This window comes from Dromaius novaehollandiae, chromosome 1 (assembly GCF_036370855.1).
Source record: "Dromaius novaehollandiae isolate bDroNov1 chromosome 1, bDroNov1.hap1, whole genome shotgun sequence".
Classification (NCBI taxonomy): Eukaryota; Metazoa; Chordata; class Aves; order Casuariiformes; family Dromaiidae; genus Dromaius; species Dromaius novaehollandiae.
This window is the reverse complement of record NC_088098.1, coordinates 29759803-29779316: the sequence shown is the minus strand read 5'-3', so window position 1 is coordinate 29779316 and position 19514 is coordinate 29759803. Positions and strand designations below refer to the sequence as shown.

The window sequence follows — 19514 nt, the reverse complement described above, 5'->3', positions numbered from 1 at the left end:
GATTAAAAATTGAGGTCAGATTCTCAATTGCTATAACTAATGTAGCAACAGTGAAATAATTTAAAAATGTTTTTTACTTGACATATTATTTTAAAATAAATCTTTTCCTTCAAGGGAAGATATCTGCAGAGCTAGAGAGAAGTGTGATACTCTTGGTGAGTTACTCTTTTTTGATCAGTATGATTTTACTCAGAAAACTTGTAAGAGAATTTCATTGTAGTTAGGCAAAAATCAGAAAATAGATGCAAAAAAGTGACACAGACAAAAAAATGAACTTTTCAATGCTTTTCTGCCCTGACATGTACTTTTATGGCAGGTGGTTGTTGGTTTTATGTATGTTTGGCTGCATAGTTTAGGCATAACTTTGAACATGTGTGCCATAGTATTAAGTTATGGAGTCACTCCTTCTACATGAAAACTTGTTCAATTAAGCTTTTATATGAGAGTTCAATTTTGCAGGTTTAGCAGAGCTAGGTACAATGTGTGACCCACTACGCAGCTGTTCTATAAGCGAAGAAAATGGATTAAGTGCTGCGTTTACTATAGCACATGAACTTGGACATGTGTAAGTACCTATTTGCTGCAGGTAAATTTTTTTATTTTCTTTTGAATATGATCAATTTCCAGTGATACGCTCTTTGCTTCTAAGAGGGAGCAGTCTGCTGTGTCCTTCTAGAAGAGTCATTATTTTTACCCATTCCATTGAGCAAGTTCTGCCCATGGATCCTTATAGCTTATCCAGTTGCTCACCTGGACTGTGGGAGATACTGGCCATACAGCTGTATCCTTCCATCATATGAACTAGTTGGAAGACTGGGACAGGTATCTTAAATGTGCAACACAGTCTCGTCAGCTCTAATTGCATTCTAGACCTGATAGGAATTTAAGAAAAGACAATTGTTAATATAACACAGAAATATTCTTCCTTCTGTTTGATCCTTTCAGAATACAATAGAATAACACAAAGAGAAATACTTTACACAGAAAAATAAGAGGAGATGACAGCATTTTATTTTATGGAGCATACCTCATCAGAGATGCCAGAAAGGTGCTATACTGTAGCTCCATGAGGCATGCCACAGTGTAGGTAATGATGGCATTACAGAGCTTAGTAGCTAGTTTGTTGATTTTTATATGCCTGGAATTTTGATATGTGCCATTAGTCATGGTACTTAAACTGAGATACAAAATATGGCAATGTGTTAATTATATAAATAGGATGTTGATGTACTCTGTGTAGTTTGTTATTGAAAAGTCATATCTGAGATGTGAATAATGGATTAATATGTTATGGACAGTCTAGTTATGGCCTGTGTATGCAATTCAGTAGATGAGATGCTTATCTGAAGTGGTGTATCCTCAAAAGACTAGAATTCTCCTGGTGAACTGAAGAATTATTTAATTGGAAAATTCTTACTTTACCCAGCATTCTGTGGATTGTATGGAGAATTTTGGATAAGGATGGAATTTTTGTAAGGCATTTCTAAGGTATCTCTTGCCATAATGTCAGATAGTCATAATTTGTAAGGCATTTTCAAATTCAAAACTTGGGCTTTTGCTGCTACAACAAAAAGAGTTTAAATTAACTATTACTGAACTTGTTTTGGAGTTTGTTTATTTTGCCTTTTAGATTTAATGTGCCTCATGATGACAGTTTTAAATGTAAAGAAGCTGGAATTAAACATCAATACCATGTGATGGCTCCAACTTTAAATTACCATACAAGTCCATGGACCTGGTCAAAATGCAGTCAAAAATATATCACTGAATTTCTTGAGTAAGTATCAATATAATGTCTTTCTGAAAAGTATTTTAGAAGTATTGCTTAAATACCAAGTTTTCTGTTGTTAATTATCTTTAACCACCAACTTGTAGGGCCTCAGTCTTCCAGAAACATACACACATTTAACTCATTAGATGATGAGTACTTCCATGACTCCAGTGCACTCAGTTACGGTTACGCTCAATATATAAAACTAAGGACGTAATTTTTTTAATATTGTGGCCTTGAGTATTGAAGAACTCTTTAGTATGATTTTAGTAGGTCAAAATAGATGTCTTTAGCAAAGCCTTTTGGAAGCACCATGAATGAAGAATTCTGGTTAAAAGAAACAATTTGCAGAAGAGGTATAGAAAGAATGATGACAAAGTATTTGGAGGAAAAAACAATGGCCTGGTTTTTTTATTCTTTACATAATTAAAGTCTTTTTATGGGAAGGATTTAAGAGATAATATTCATGCAAACCCATAATTAACTTCATTGAGACATGCATGTGTAAATGTTTTGTGATTTGGCCCCCAATGAATCAATAAGGAGTAATTAATTCACATTCTGTTCCTGTTTTTACAATAGTACTGGTTATGGTGAATGTCTCCTAGACAAACCGAGTGGAAGAATATATGATCTTTCCTCTCAGCTGCCTGGATCAATGTATGATGTCAATAAGCAGTGTGAACTTATGTTTGGTCTTGGGTCACAAGTATGCCCCTATCTGGTAGGTGAACAAAGGCACAGACTCATGCTTAATAGGTACTAAATAATTACTGAAACGTAGTCTTTGTAATGAAATCTCAGGAACTCCATTTTTAGGAATAATTTTATCCTGATGCATGTCAAAGTGCAGATTCCATTCTGCTGAAGGGGAAAAGCTTCAGTGGAAGACTTACACCTCCATATGCTAGAAATATATAAAATTAACAAGCAGGATGAATTAACTTTGATTTACACATCTGTAAATATGGTTATGATGTCTTTAAAAATCTATAGCTGTATCAATTAAGGCTTCCTGCATCAGCAGAAAAGGAATTATTACTATTTCAGTAGTTTTTACAATTGTTAATTTTCACATTACAACCACAATGTTGCATTGAACAGCTCTTTTTTTGCTTGCTTTAAGAGCGCTTTTTTACAAGTTACGACTTTAATATATTAATTCAAATATTTGGTCCAAATATTTGCTCCAAACTACAGATTACTTCTATTTTGTCAGAGAGTCAGAACATATTTCTCATGCCTGTTAGAATGTATGTATTGTATATTTAAACAACCCCAAATTTCTCTCAAGCAAAATTGGGATCTGGAAAGAAAACTATGTACAGAATGGTGTAGACGTATAAAACAATCAAAAACTTAATGGAGCCTGTATGTCAATATTGTATAAAATATAACATTATGGCTTTATTCATTACTTTCAAGATGTCACACACAGTTAGATTTTAGACCTACTTGTAGAACAGTCATTGCATGGCTCATTGGAGCTGTTTAGAGGAGAGAGTTTAAGATCAGATTCAGACTGAGTTAAATGAGCTGCTGGTAAGGTGAAGTTCTGTTTAGGAGGAGTCAGGATTTATGGGAATAATATAAAAAGGTATAGCAGGATCTAAAACTTGAAGATGTTGTACTGAACACTATTTTATAATATTTGTAATACATAAGGGTTGATTTGTCCATTAAGAATTTTTTTTAACAATTTGAAAGGGCGGCTTTCCTCTTAGTTCTTTAGGCAGCCTATTTTTTTTTTAATAATTCCAGTTAATGCCTTTATCTGGGGATTACATTCAAACTTTGCGCTACATAATAACAACTGTAATCTCTAATTTGCTTTTTTATTATCCACTTTTATTGTCTAAACTATCTACTAAATTAGGAAATGAAGTTATCTACCTTTTCTAATCAGATCAGTTTCAAAATATTCCTCTTTACTGTCTGGCCTTACACAGAATCCCTTTTTCTGTGTTTGTATAGTTCTATCTGTGAAAAATAGTAGCAAACATCATAACCAAAAATGGGAGGAAAAATAATACAAATATCCTAATCATTGCCCGAAACAGTATTATAAGTGCAGTTGTTTTTTTTTTTTTTCCAGAAACAATGCAAACGCTTATGGTGCACAAGCACAGAAGGAGTTCACAAGGGTTGTCGTACTCAGCACATGCCTTTGGCTGACGGAACGGTTTGTGGTGTGGGAATGGTAAGCCTTTGTTTGTTTCTCAGTGCTTGCACATGACAAAGTCACTGATGTAGATAAGAAAGATCAATGCTTGCTGTGTGAGAATCCCGCACTTCTCGTGTCATGATCGTGTGAACCTGACTTTAGTTGCAAAGTTTCTCTTACTCATGTGATGTTGTGACATAAATAACATAAGTTGTCTGTTCAGATTAATGATAAAATTTTACAGATGCTGCACTGGTAAAAACAGGTAGATCTCAGGGGAAAGCTGCTGTCTCCTTTTTGTTGTCTGAAATTCGTAAGTATTTTTTTCCCATCAGTAATGCTCCTGGGATGAGTTTCCCGGAGACAAGACCTCCTAAAAGCGTATTTCCCTCAATGTGTCTTGTTGAAGCTGTTCCACTGAACTAGAACGAATTAAGTAGAAGTGTACTCTTGTAGCGAAGGTACTCATTTGGGAAGAGGGAGTCTTTCAGTTAGATTCCTGCCTTAAATGGACATTTGTGTATTGCAACTGCTTTAAACAAACTATGTAAGAATGCACTGATATATCTTCATTTATTCCAGTAAGTGTCTTGACCACATGTAACTCTCAATTATATTCTGTCTTGTCTATTCTTAACATAATTCAAGATACTTGGATCTGTTCAGTGCTAAAAACTGGGAGCTCTCTTCTCACTTACATGCTAGTATGTAGGACTCTACCTGGCTCTGTGAGGTATGGGTTGAATCCTTTCAGACAAAACAAGGAAATGGAAGCTGGGTTTCCTGCATCCTTCTCATTAGATTGTTTGGTAAAGAGCGTTTGGGTGAGGAGATGGTAGTTCACTACTTCCTCATCTGTCAGTTTTTTGAATTCAGACCTTGATCTCTGTCCTCTGAGGACTGGGCTCTCCATATAGGTCTTGATTATCTAGTTTGTAGACAGAGTCAAGGAACTTACTTACGGAACCTTGACAGAAACAGAAGTATTTGTGAATATTAGTTGAGTCCAGGGTTGACAGTGAGGATTTGAAGGTTGTAGTTTTGAATTTGCACATAGTTTGGGAAGTGAACAGAAATTAAGTGCTTGAGTTCTTTGCAGATCTAGTCTTTGGCTTCTCTGTGTCTCAGTTCACCAGCAGAAAACAGAAATATTTTCTTGCCTATCAGGGGATTGTGAAGATAAATATTTCAGAGATTCAGATGTGCTCAGATATGACAGTGATTATCATAAGTATGATGGGTTTATTATATTGAGCTGCTTTAATTAGTACTGTGTGTTTTGGCAGCTTCGAGGGCCATGGGAACAAAGTTAATTTTTATCTATGGATATAGTTGTATAATCAATTAAATGAGACAATTAAATGAGAATTAAATTATTTGATCTGATTGCTATGCATAATAGATTATTACATTTAACTCAATTACTACTAAATTTCCCCCAATAATTTTTAATATTTACAGATTAATTTTTTCTTTTTCTGTATTTGAGACTGCATAAATAGTGAGGAATTTGAAAATCCTGTTTTTACTGGATAAAAGTTTTTAAGTAATTAAAGTGTGTCTCATAAAAATGTTTCTGTTTTGCAAAATTAGTAAAAGTTATTCTGAAGACTACAATGGAAGCTTCGCTTGATTGAGTCCTATGTGTGCAGCTGATGATATAACATTTAACCCATTTTTCAGAGTCAGACACTGAAAAGAAAGGAAGTTGATCATTTATATTGAACTTCATGCATAACCTTTAGTTTTAACTGACTTTGCTCAAATTTGATAACATCAGAGCACTTCCTTTATATAAGTATGCAAAAACCTACTTTATGTAATTACTGCAGTGAAACCAAACAGTTTTCTCTAGGAAGTGAAGAGGTAATTGCAGTCATTACCTCTCAAAGAGGTAAGAAAGAACAGCAGTTATTCTGAAAAATTGTCGTCTTTTCCTATGTAAGGGACAGCTCCTGTCAAACTCAATAAGCACATTTCTGTTGATCTTAATAGGAATGAGACATAGCAACTAGTTTTTATAAGTAATATTTGCCAGCATGCTAAATACTTACATTTAGTGTTTGCAGCATTTTTGCTGTGGTGAGTACAGAAAAGATCCATATCTTAACACATTTGTAATTTTAGCATAAGCATTTTAAGCTTAAATTTACAGTGAGTTACGTTTCTTGGTGATCTTTTGTTTTTCTACAGATCATGTGTCTGGTTAGTGGTTTTTGCTCTGTGGTGATGTAACAGGCCTTGTATCTGTCCTTCCACAAAATACATGAAGAAATAAATTTAATAATATAAAAGACTCAAGTGAAAACAAGCTGCTTTTTCAGAGTGCCTACAGTTTTTAATGGAGCATGTTCTTGCCATATCCAATCTGTCAGAGTACAAGCTCTTTGAAATAGAATTATGTCTGGTATATCCCATGGTGCCCACACCTGTAGAGCTCATTTACGTCTTAATGTATATATTATTAGTCGTAGGTACAGGTATATATACCTATAACAATAAAGTGAAAATGCAGCCCAAGTTAATTCAATGCCTTAGTAGAGAATAAAGAACATATTTGTCTTGGGGATTTGAACTTTTCTTCTAATCAATTCCTAAAATAGAAAACCATTTCACTTTCATTACAATTTACTATCCATATTTTTATCTGATCAAACTGTACTTTGTTCACCCTAGAGTTATATGCAGAAATTAATTATATTTGCTTGTTGGGCTTCTGCCAAAGTCTCTGAAATTTTTTCTCTCCCACTCCTCTTTTTCAGTGCTCAGGTCTGACAGTGGCCCAGATGTAGTATTTCTGCTCTCTCTGAGAACAGTTTCCCATCCATTGATATTCACACTGTGTCTCATCACTTCAGGTCATTTTTATGTTTGCTCTCTGGGCTTCACAATGGTCCACAGGAAGTCTAAGCATCTGCCAGCTCTTCTAACATCACACAGACCTTCTCTGAAGCAGAGGATGCAGCTTTTAGACTCTTTGGCCTAATTAGTACTTCAGAGAGAAAATAATAGTAAATATATGTAGGTATACCATGTGAGAGCAATTACTAGTTTACTAGAATTACTAATACAGTGGTGAATTTCTATAGACTATAGGACTACATTCATCATTGTTTGAAAACATTTTTGGTGGTTCTCTGCGAGAGAAATTATTAAATCCAAAGATATATATTCCTGGATTGTCTTCATAAAGACAGTTATATGATTTAACTGTAATACAAAGTTTTTGTACAAAATTTATTTTTGTCAGGAGGAACAGGAGCATGGGAAAATATTAAATGGTTAGTGTTTTTTCACCTCTTCTCTCTATAATCAAAGTTAGCGTTTATCTTCAGAGTTAAGGGACGATGCCACATGGTTAGTCTGAGATAGGGTACTCATTTGTTGCCACATGAATTTAGTGTGTAGAGTTGTCATTTTCCTTGTAATTCTATAAACTATATAAAAAAAACATACTAAATCATAGTAAGGAGAATATTTATGTGATGCAGTGAGGATCTGGATGTCAGAGGAGGCCCCTATATGTTACAATACTTATAGAAGAGAGTTATTTTCCATTAGGACAGATACTGGAATGTTCTTATTGGCCCAGTTTCCTACTTGTAACCTTCATGGTTCTTGTTTCCGTCACGTTCCAGGTAGCAGCTAATTTGATAGATGTTTAGGAAATGTGAATAGTTAGAATAGATCTTTTCCTTCTGCTTACTCTTAGGTTTCCTTGTTGTATTAGACTACACAGAAATTCCTTGTGCTTTGAAATTTCTGCAGACCAACAGGCTATCAGTATTATCTGCTTGGGTTATGATTTCATTTGCTTTCTTTTCTTTCATTATCTGTTTCTTTTAGTTTTTGGGAGACCACTCCATTCAAGAGTTTCTATAGCAAGGAATTTATTTGCATTTGTAGTTTGGGACAGTATAAAAGTTTTCTCCTCACCTTGAGGATAACAGATTTTGTTTTCTTTTTCTTTTTTTTTTTTTTTGTTATTTGAAAAAAGAAGTGAGATTGGAGAGCTATTCAGGTCTTGGCCTGCTGAATACCTTTGTTCAGATTAAAAAAAAAATGCAAAATCATGTTAGTAGGTAGAATTCTCTCTCTAGATTCACTAGATTTGTTCATAAGTCAAAATCTGCAGGCGAGTTTTCACAATGTGGTTCATCTCATTCACAGAAAATACTTGATGTCATTTTGTGGAGGACCAGATTAAAAAAAAAGGAGTAAGCTGATTTTATTGTGTAAGAGAAATATCTATAGTATTTTGTGTAACCAAATTGGAAGTATATAGGCTCATCTTACATATATTCACGCTCAGCTAAATTGCAGCTCACATGCATGTCTTCTGTGTGATGAAATGATACCATGTTTAGCAGTGTACTTCATGTGATATTCCAACAGTGGTAATTCATCTGACAGAGGTGGTAATGCACATCATCTGAGCAAAAAAATAGCTCCAGTCAGGAATGGTTGGTGAAATCATCAGTATTCCAGGAATGGTGTTCTCTTAGAATAGGCCTTTTTGCCATGAAAATAACAGTAAAATTACCAAGTACCCAGTCTTTTTTTTTTTTTTTTTTTTTTTTTTTTTTTTTTTTTTGAGCTACTCAGAAGGATTGCAGTTTGATCCTTCCTGGATTCCTGGGCAGAATACAAATATGCACCTATTCCATTCATTCCTCAGAATTTAGAAGGCACAGATTAGGAGGCAACTATTTGTTTCTAACCCAGACTTTTCCGTGCCCTGAAGCCAATGAAGCTGGTTTGGCCATCTCCTCTCTCATGGAGAACTCTTCATCCAGAGGACTCTTCTTACCTGCTGTCCCAGTAATCCACATAATGACAGTTTGCTGCTTAAACACCACTTAAAAAAACATGCAAGAGAAATCTGGAAAATATGTTTAGTAGCAAAAAGAAATACACATGACACAAATATCAATCTGATTGCAAAGGATGCGCCAGTATGTGCGTGTGTGAGAGGGAGGGAGATGTTAATTACTTCTATTCACTGCAGATATAAATGGTATATTGAGCTAGTGTTTCTGAAAATATCCAGAGTAGCTCTTAAGTGAATTAAGATTTTATCCTGGTCCATTTATAGCCACATAAGCAGAGGGATACAGGAACATTTGAATGTTGATGCAGACCAAGAAAGAGGATTGCTTTGATCAGTAAAAGAAGTACCAGTCTCTGATTTTGAGGTATGTTTGTTGTTCTCCGGTTGTAGGTTACTACCCATGTATTGATTTCTTTTAAAATCATTGCACTGCTTGACTACCTCATGAATGAAAGACATGTAGTTAATCTGAAAGAACAATTCATTCCTTGTGTATATATGTATGTAAAGTAGGTCTAAAAAAGTCTAATGGATTTTAACACAGAGTTGGGTGATATTACTAATGATAGGGGAATATGGTAACCATCTGGGAAGCAGCAGATCATCTTTCAAGCAGTAAAAATTGGGTAAAATATACTTGAGAGCTCGAACCAAGACTTTTTGCTATAAACTGGGATTTTCGTGAAATATTTTTCTGATGACATGTAATTTCAGAAAATAAAGTTTTCTGTGGGAATATTTAAAGCCAGAAATTAAGTATGTAGATTTTTCACAACAAAAAAAAGAAAATGTTGAAAAAATGATTAAAATATTTTGAAGATAATTGATGTCATCTGAGTGATAGATGGTAGACTGCTCTGAGAATCCATACGACAGAGATAAAGACCTGAGATGCTGTAGGTACAGCTTCAGTTAGATATTCCCCCAAACTCAATTTCTTCTGTGCAGAATAGTCATTTTATTAAACCCTCTGTTTTCACAGTTATTTCATGCTGTAGTTCCCCCTTCTGGTCTTTTTTCTCTGAGCCCAGCCTTCCTGGTTCCACACTCCACCTTATCTCAGAAAGAAGAGGTGTCAAGGCTGTGAGGAGTATGTGTCTTATAGGAACAAGCAGGAGAGCAGACATAGGCCTAATATGCAACAAAAAGATTCTTTATATCCATCTGCAGCAGCTGATGCAGAGAGGAGTCTGTAGTAGTACGTTCATTTCAAGAGCCTGAATGGGAACACCCTGTAGAGATGAATACAGCCAGAAATGACAGCTCTGAGATTTGTGAACATTTGCATTCATCTGAGTTGGGTGTTCTTATTCTCATTCCTTGCTCACTGGTTTACGTGCTGAATGTACATAATTTCTAAGATTCATACTCTTTTCCAAGTTCTCTGTGATTGGTGCCTGCTTTGAGAAAGTCTGTGCTCAACCTTAGCTACAGACCAGTTACTGTAGAGTGAACTGCTCTTCTGCCTTTATTGTTTGTCTGTTTCGTGGCACCAACTACACCCATTCTGCTTTCCCACATTCGGTCCACTATAGCTTTCTCTTTCTGTGCTATTCTTCTATGCTATTCACTGTAGTATTCATTGGCCCATGTTCTTAGGGCCCTGGCTGGGTACCGGGAGTGAAGAAATCATAGGTCGTAAGACAAAAGAAATCAGAGCAATATAGCTGGATATTTGGAAGGCAAAATACAGGCCCATATGTCCACTCCTGCAAAGCTTCATCCTTTTCGTTTCTTTCATATACTCTTCTATTCAGTCATCTCCTTTCCTTTTTAGAAACAGCTACCAGCTATGTCTTTGGAAGGATGTGGGTCTCTGGAATAAATGGACTGTGTTTTCATGACCTTCCTCTTCTCAAGGCTACCCAGGGCTCCAACTCATCAAACTATGCCGTTTTGAGTTTGTCCTATTGGCCTTTGAGGGTCAATGTCTCAATCTTTGCCTCAGGGTCTCCAAAAACCATATACATATGGGGCATATCTGGAGAATGTGAGGAGTAAGGGTGAACTTGGAGTCAGTCCTTTTCCTGCCCTAAGGGATATCAGGCTGTATAAGAAATACCTAATTAATAAGAGCCCTAGTCCTGCTCTACATGCATCTATCACTCTCTTTGATTCAGTCTAAATTAACCATACCTTGGCAGTTAGCAGTTAATAATTTCTTCCAAAGTTGCTTCCTTGGAAAATTAGCAAGTACGAAAAACTATGAGATATGTTGGGGATACTTGAAATGAGTTTATCAAAGCCATAGTTTGATCCATACATGCAAGTCAAATTGCTTATTATAAACAGGTGATTAGGGGATATGAATTTGCATACCTGCAGCTCCATTGATCCCAAATTTGAATCAGTAACCCTCCCTTTCATATCCTTAGGTATAATAATTACATGTGGATTTGGGTCAGAATTGCTGCCTTTTTAACAGAAAAGGTCACTTGGTGACCTTAGCGAGAGCAGAGTTGCCACTTGCTGTAATCAATGTGTTTGGAGTTACAAGCGATAGCCATTTTACATGATGCACACATTATATTTACCTTCACAAATATAAAAAAAAAAAAACTTGATGGTGATTATACTTAGGTTTATGACAGTTTTGTGTATCAGTACTCTCAGTAAAGCAATGATTCAAGAAAGCACAAAGGAACATCTGGAACATGTCTGGTGCCTGAGTTTTCTACTGTGACTTCATCATGTTGCTTCTCTAGGAATGCAGCAAATAATAGCTGAGACAAGTTTGTTCAATAAGCTATTAAAATCCCAGATGTGAACATGTGCTTAGCATTTTTATGGAGGAAAATAATGCTGTCACAGGTATAAAATTTCATTGTACAACTCTCTTTTCCTGAAATCTTCTTTCAAGTTACTGAAATGTTTTTTGTGGATGGAAGAAGAACATAAACTCTAGGTCCTAGTTCCTATTTGGATGCAGTATTAATTTTGCAAAGTGGGATTTAGAATTTTCAGCTGATTATGTTTATAGATTTCCTCAAATGATAATAGTAATTCTTAGAAATGCAGGATCTTAATATTTCCTTGTATTTACATTACACTTTGATATAATGCAGCCATATTTTTTATGCTAGTGGCTCTTTTACCTCTTAAAGGTATTAGAAGGTTGGGATATAAAGGTACCCTGAGTGCATCTGATAAAAAGTGATCAAAACAAACAGTAAGCCCTGCAGTGAGAAAATGATACAATGCACAATGCAGATACCCAGTGAAATAATGGTGTCTTTTCATTGTTAAGTTACAGCATTATTCTTATCATCAAACAAGAGATGATCTGGCCAATTTGCTGAATCGTTTCCAATGGTTTTATGACAAAGTAGATCTAGTTTTTATTTTGTGTTTGCTTTAGGCCAAAATTTGCCTTGAATGGTTGTATTTTCAGCTGGAGGAAGGTATTCAGAGCTTAAAAGATACAGCTGATATGGAAAAATCAGTGTGACCAAGAACTATACAAGTAGGTTCCATCACCAGTTCTATCACCAAATTGGATTAAGACCTCTGGCAGATTCAGAATGAATCTGATTATATCACAGATTCCTGTTCTGAGAACAAAATGATTGTTAGCATATGAGCATAGGTATGAATATAATAACATATACTCATTAAAAAAAAAATTGTTTTAGGAAATATTTTATGTAGTGATAAAACCACAGAAGAACATATGGGCACTACTGGGCCCAGAAGTTACATGTTGTTTATTCAGGTCTATTCAGAAAGATTGTGTGCATCATTTCTGTGTGTTAAGCAAAAGGTATGTTAATTGATAGTTCCTATAATGAATTTGTAAACCTATAATGAGAATTTTTCTAATGAGAATTTCTGTGCAACATTTTAATTAGTTTAAAGATGGAAAAATGGATGGTATCCTTAGATTATTTTATCCTATGTGTATCACAGGTCCTTAGATTGTTTTAGGTACCAGATACTTTAGTTAGACATAAGTGTTTTAGACTTCAGAGTAGCTATTCTGTAAGTTGTTTTGTGCCACAGAGAGCAGAGAAGGCAAAGCATAAATGCTCAGAAATAATAAGCAGTTGACTTGATATGACCTGTTCTGATGATTCTAGCAACTGATCCATGTACGGACTGCAGGAGAAGATGGAATAAGCCACTCTTGTCAGTATGACTCAGAGAATTCCCTCCTGAAAGCAAGTCTGATTACCAGTTTAATCCTGAGTTTGCAAACAGCCATATAGAACAGAAAATACTCTGTGTTGGGTATGAGCACTGATGCCATGTAGGCCATCCTGCCCAGAGTCTTGTCTCCAGATGTGTATGTCTTTAATGTTTCGGAGGGCGGCTGGAGTCGAGGACGATATCGAGAACACATTCGCACAGATTGAAGTTAGCAGGAGTTATAAAGTAGATGTTTTCTAGTATCTTGTAAATAGTCTATTCTAGTGTGTAAACTATTCTGGTATATTGTGATCGAATATATCACTTTTCTAAAGCATACAAATGAATTAGAATTCCAACTGTCGTGAATCGTCAGTAGGATTAGTGCTCGTAATTCCTGCACATTCTTTGGAAGAAGTTGCACATGCACCAATCATGAGATTCTCATTTAGACTTTTTAGTCATTTTTTGGGGGGTAACTGCTCAAGTGGATATATATGTGCAGAGTTGGGAGCTCAGAAAATATTGAGAAGCAGGAAGTTCATTACTTCATTTTCTGGAAAGTTCTTAGAAATTTTGACTTTGGCTAACAGATATAGGGTGGTGAAGTTTCATAACCGACATGACCACAGCAGAATATATAACAGAGTGGCAATCTTTGTTTTCCTAGTAATGTAAACCCCAGCAGGTGAAATGAAAATTGTACCTTTCTGCCAGCTTTATTTAGTTGAAAACCTGTAAGTCTTCAGCAGAAATCAAATGAAGTGACACATGGACATTGCAATATAATATCTTGCTCTGAGAATTACTATTTCTTTAAATAGTAATTAAGTTTTAATAGTAACAGTATATTTATTAAATTAGTAGTAAACAGTAAAATTATTCTTATAGGACTACTGTTACAGCTGTAAAGGTCTGAGCAGAAGCATGATCTGAAGAAGATCTAAAATGTCTGAAAACGTCTGCTTTTTCCAAGCAATCCCTGTAGCTTTAGCTTTTCATTTACTTAGAACACCTTGAATTTTTTGGTGGTTTGTTATTATACATTTCAAACATTGGTGGTTTGTTATTATACATGTTATTATGTATGGTTCTTTACCAGCGTGAATCATATGTATAAGACTGCTGTAATCTAATTTTGAAGTTTGTGCATGAGAATATATCAAGAATTTAAGATCAGGATTTTGAGGTGCTCATATAGGCATTTGGATAAAGAGACAAAATCTAAAGAAATATTCAGTATTCAGTAGCTTTCACAGAGAACAATGGATTCTAGACAGCATTTTTAAAAATATGGCCACTGCATAAGATGCCTTAAAGGAATTTGCAAATTTTAGAAAATGTCCTGACCTTGGTTAAGACTACTGAGCTCTTAAATTTTGTTCTTTTATTGCCTAAGGTATAATAACCTTTTGATTGACTTACATGTTTTATTTTGTTTCTCAACTGTGCAGCACTGCCGCCATGGAATTTGTGTGAGCAAAGAAATGGAGACGCGTCCTGTAGACGGAGAATGGGGGCCTTGGGGACCTTATACCTCATGTTCAAGAACCTGTGGAGGCGGAATTAAGAGCACCACCAGGCTATGTAATAGACCAGAGTATGTTTTTTGTTGTTGTATTTTATGCTAGCGCATAATGAAGGTATTACAATTTAATGGATTAGTTCAGAACAAAATGAAGGTATTATGGTTGCATGAATTACTCTGAAGCACCAATAAAATAAACAATTGTTTCAGCCGTGTCTGAAAACAGAGATAAGTCTACAAACTCTAATATGCAGAGGACTTTTAGATTACTTTTGTCTCAGCTATACCATTCACATTTACAGGTAATTCTAAAGAGTTACTTTGATAGGTCTTTTTTCTAGCTTTACCCTAAGTGCTGAAAGGTTCTTTAAACATTGAGATGCTTTCTCTGGAGTATGAACTGGAGTAAGCAAATAGATGGATTTCCTGGTAATCTTTCTAATGAAACATTTGATTTGCTTTTATCTCAGGCTTTTTCACAGCATTGCTACCAGTAATGTTCACAAGGAACACGGGCTACAGCAGAGTCATTTACAGCTTCCCTTTATATTAAAAAAAAAAAATCCATTGACTGAAAAATGCAATGTGTGTTTCATTCTCCTATAACAAAAGACAATGAAATAACACACATAACAGTTAGAAAATGCTTTTGTGGTTTCAAAGACTATTTTAGACTTTAGAGTAAATGGGCTATTTTCCACAGTTTTACTTTTTTAGTTCTTCTGATCCCAAAGCTGAAACCAATATTAACACTACCAAAAAGAGTGTGTCAAGACCTAATTCTGTCTTCTTTCTTTGACACCCTTTAAAACAATTCAGTAATTTCAAATTACTGAGGGAAGTGCTACTTCTACAAAAATAGGGCTGTAATCACAGCTAAGTTAGTAAGACTCTAGTGAAGCATCAAAGTTAGTAGTGCTTTTTTCAGGGCAAAATAATATAAACTGTAAGAAAAATAAAAATGGATCTTACAGATTGCTACCTTTTAATTCTATTTTGTATTTAATGTAATAGACATTAGTAACCTGATTCTCTCCCCTCTACCAGTGGCAGCAGTTAACATTAACTTTCTGTTTTCTTTGCATGGGTATAGATGTATGCACAGTGCAATGGAAGAGAAGAGGGGTGTGTAGGTGTGTGTGTGAACAGTTTATAAAAACCTGAAAAAATTTTGTGTAAGAATTTCTCCTTTATATCAGTGGCTCAAACCACTTCCCACTGAAAAACAGCAATTTTAGAAACTTGAGAGATAGTGTTTTACATTTAATTATTTTTGTTAGACCAAGAAATGGAGGAAAGTACTGTGTTGGCCGCAGGATGAAATTTCGATCATGTAATACTGATTCCTGTCCAAAGGGCAAAAAAGATTTCCGGGAACAACAATGCTCTGAATTTGATGGCAAACATTTTAACATCAATGGTCTTACCTCTGCTGTTCGCTGGCTTCCAAAATATAGTGGTAGTAAGTAATTATAAACTTTTTAAATTAATGAAATACAAATGTTACTTTACGTTGCTATATAAATACATTTGCTCTATAAATACATTTATATAATTTGTATAAATACAAATGTTACTTTACTGTGTCCTAAAACAGACAAAAAAAAACCTGTTGGATTTTCTTTCCAGTTTCTATGAAAGATCGCTGTAAACTTTTTTGCCGAGTTTCTGGAACAACTTCCTACTATCAGCTGAAGGACAGAGTTGCTGATGGTACTCCCTGTGGAGCAGAAACCAATGACCTTTGTGTTCAAGGCTTATGCAGGGTATTTAAATCTAAACTTATTAATTATTAAAATTAATTTAAGAGATGGTAGAACCAATATTAAATATACATCCAAACAGCCATTACTGAAAATCTATAAAGCAAGGTGTTTTGAATTTATTTAAGTAAATTTTGATCCCTACCAAATTAAAGATCTGGAGATTAAGTGATGAACATACAGTTGAATCTGAAAACCCACTGTCCTTTCTCATTAAGCCTGGCGTGTGGGAACGTTAATACTGTTGAAATGAGCAGAGAGAAACTGATACAAAACTGGTATAAAGGGAGGAACAAAGCACACTGTGTGTTCATTACCATCATATTTCAGCTACAAAAGAAATAAAAAGGTAGAAAATCCAAGGGTCTATAGGTTACTTATTTATGATTTCATTGCAAAATCAGGAGGAACTGATGATTGAAAGGGATCATTTCAGCATTCTTTGCTTGACAGAAGTTACAGAAGTGGCACAAGATTATATCGGGAGAGGCAAGCTCATGTATTCTAAAAATTCAAGACTTTTTGTCCCTTTTAGGTAGTACTGCTGATTGCAGTGACATTGACTAACCTGAAGAGAAAATGTAGCCTTCTTTATAGTGTTGAATCAATAGCGAAGAGGAAACGCCAGAGAACAGTCCTGTATGTGATAAGAAAAAAAAAAAAAAAGAAATGAAGTTTAAGTAAAGATATATAAATGAAAGAAGTGTTCTTATACTAGTTTAACTGCAGTCTCCATGTATCCCTTTATTTATTTTGCAATAGTGTCAGACTTTAAAAGAATTGATGACCATGTGCACATGCTTACTGATTTTAAAATTCTAAGACTTTTTAAAGTAAACATGCCTTAAGGTTTTTACACTACATTGAATATTTTATACAAAATCTTTATATACTGTTAAATGTATTCTTATACACTTCTTGACATATTAAGTGTATTTGCATTGCTCTTTCTTAATACAACAGAACTGTTGTGTTTTACCCTTACATCACAGCACCCAAAAACATAAAAGGCTTTTCATGAACTGCCAAGGAGCTGGAGATAGTCCTTTGATATATACAGTGAAAAAAAATGTTTTTTGGGGGTGGGAAGCTTACAGTTTTCAGTTTTCATTGTTTTTCATTGGGCTGAATGACACAGGCCTGTTGTATTTCTTGCAGCAAGCTGGCTGTGATCATGTTTTGAATTCCAAGGCAAGGAGAGACAAATGTGGAATCTGTGGTGGCGATAATTCTTCATGTAAGACTCTTGCAGGTACTTTCAACAGTGCTCATTATGGTATGTCTTTTAAAAAAAATCTTAATGTACATTTCAGTTTGATTTAGAAATTATATTTTGTGTTTGCAGAAGTGTGATTTCAGTGCTTGTTGTTTAGGGCCTCTGCCAGCAAAAAATATCCCTGACTTTGAGTCACATATGCCATTTGAAGGATGCAGAGACAAGTGCTGGCACACTGGCCGATTCAAGGAGAAAAGGTCCATCTGCTCTAAGGTCAAAACCAAAGACATGAAACAAAGATATGATGAGGAACTGTAGAAGTACTTTAAGGCAACTCACTTCCTGCTTTGCACTTTGTGATATTTCTTGAGTGGAACTGTGAAGCTGAAGGACTTATTCCAGCACCACCTTTTGGTTAATAAGGAGATAGTGAGAGGTCTGTGGTCTGAGCAGCTGGTGAGCTTTCTTTCTTCGTATAGTGAAAAAGATGTGAAATGTGAGCCTTCTCTTTCCAGAGATTATGAGCAGGAACATTTATGTTCTTTCCTCATCATTGGCATGTAATGAATGAGAAAGTCTTCTGAATAACTGTGATACTTTCTATTTCCTTGATGTAGTTTCTCTAACAGAGCTACTGATAGCTCTTATTTCCCTGTATAGCCCATTCTGGGAAGTATGGGGAGACTGTTGCATGTGGCTAGGAGTGCAATTTAATAGAGCATACAATGTAAGGGAAGAAGGCTCTAGTTAATACAAGATTCCCAAAGGCAGCTTTATGTTGCCTTGCTGATTGAAAGAGACCACAGGCAAAGTGAAAATGACACCTGGAGAGTTGCCAGATATGGTCTTCATAGGACAAAGGAATTGCTGGTCAAAGAGGAAAGTATGCCCTGTATCCTGTTGGATTTTTTTTCCTGGCAGAAGGCTTGTGCCAAGCAAAAAGTACTGAAACACTTAAAGGTGGCATACAGCTACCCTCCCCACATAAATATATGTAACTTTTCTTGTGTCTGTACTGAGATATAGGAAGGCACAATCACCTATTCTGTTAAAGACTGAATTTTGGAATGTGTGCTCAAAATAGTAAAGGAAAAGAATGTGATATTTTGATCAATCTGAGTAAGTGGCTATGGATGTTTTTGGTTTTCACCATTATGAAGGATCTTTTGGTTAACAAGTAGCACAGGAATTACATTATAAGTACATTTGATACAAGTAAATAATGTTAAAACTGCCATTCATAAAATTATCCTTGAGACTGTCACTATTTCTATTGTTTATCAGCTTTGCGTGGTCTCAGACATATTCACTCCTAACTGAAGTTCATTTGATGAAATAATAAAATTTTCATGTAATGTAGATTCTTTAACAAAATACCTTTAAAAAATCCTATCTACTAATTTTACATTAAAAAGTACATTATGAAAAATGGAATTTACAGTATGTATTTTGCTTTTCTACAGTGAGTGAAAAGAGATAGTCTGCTTTGAAAGTTACTGTTTTGTTTATTCTCCTGTGTGCTTTAACTGACACAATGTAGGACTATGTATTTTGAGGGAGTAACACAATTAGGATGTCATATTTATATTTGGGAAGCTAGATGACTGTACTGTTTGTGGAGACTAAGATAAAGCAGTTTCCCAACTAGTTGCCATAGACGTGACTGAGTATCCTGTATTCTTTGCATAAGGCTCTGGGTGGAGCATCCGCTGGGTGTCCTTCGATTATTGTGGCCCCTCTTTACAATGCAATGCAAGAGGACCCATTATTCTTTGTGTTTTCTTCTCTAAGCTTCTGTCTTCATAAAAATTACCACATTATACTTTACTGGCAAAATTTCGCTAAAGAAGTCACTCATTTGGATTATTTCTGTGACTTTGCTGGTCTTGCACAAGCCCTATGTCAGGATAAAATTCAATATGAAAAAGAGTAAAAAGATATAAAAACTATTTTAGGATTAAGAATACACCTTGAGCTTATTATTTATTTTTGTATTTGTTTTTATCATTTAAATTATGTTTCAATTATTGGAATTACAGCATATAAAATGTGATACTAGATTATAATCCTGGACAGGATGCTAAAACATATGAGCTCACTCAGATGTGTTCAGACA

At 35.1% G+C, this 19514-nt stretch overlaps 1 protein-coding gene and 1 long non-coding RNA gene across 9 annotated transcripts in view; one reads left to right on the top strand and one right to left on the bottom strand.

Moving 5' to 3' along the window:
- ADAMTS20 (ADAM metallopeptidase with thrombospondin type 1 motif 20) overlaps nt 1-19514 on the top strand; it is a 111678-nt gene that overhangs the window by 33210 nt on the left and 58954 nt on the right. For 7 of the 8 annotated variants that reach the window (XM_026117724.2, XM_026117722.2, XM_026117726.2 and 4 more), the window contains 9 exons: nt 115-155; nt 460-565; nt 1631-1777; nt 2354-2495; nt 3867-3971; nt 14346-14491; nt 15700-15881; nt 16049-16185; nt 17341-17458. In XM_026117724.2, coding sequence (XP_025973509.2) covers nt 115-155; nt 460-565; nt 1631-1777; nt 2354-2495; nt 3867-3971; nt 14346-14491; nt 15700-15881; nt 16049-16185; nt 17341-17458 — 1124 coding nt within the window. The remainder of the gene's footprint in view (nt 1-114; nt 156-459; nt 566-1630; nt 1778-2353; nt 2496-3866; nt 3972-14345; nt 14492-15699; nt 15882-16048; nt 16186-17340; nt 17459-19514) is intronic. The other variant, XM_026117723.2, reaches the window with a different exon arrangement.
- Nucleotides 16769-19514, bottom strand: part of LOC112993790 (uncharacterized) — a 44223-nt gene continuing 41477 nt past the window's right edge. Inside the window, exon 4 of the long non-coding RNA XR_010388093.1 lies at nt 16769-16819. This is a non-coding gene — a long non-coding RNA (uncharacterized LOC112993790). The remainder of the gene's footprint in view (nt 16820-19514) is intronic.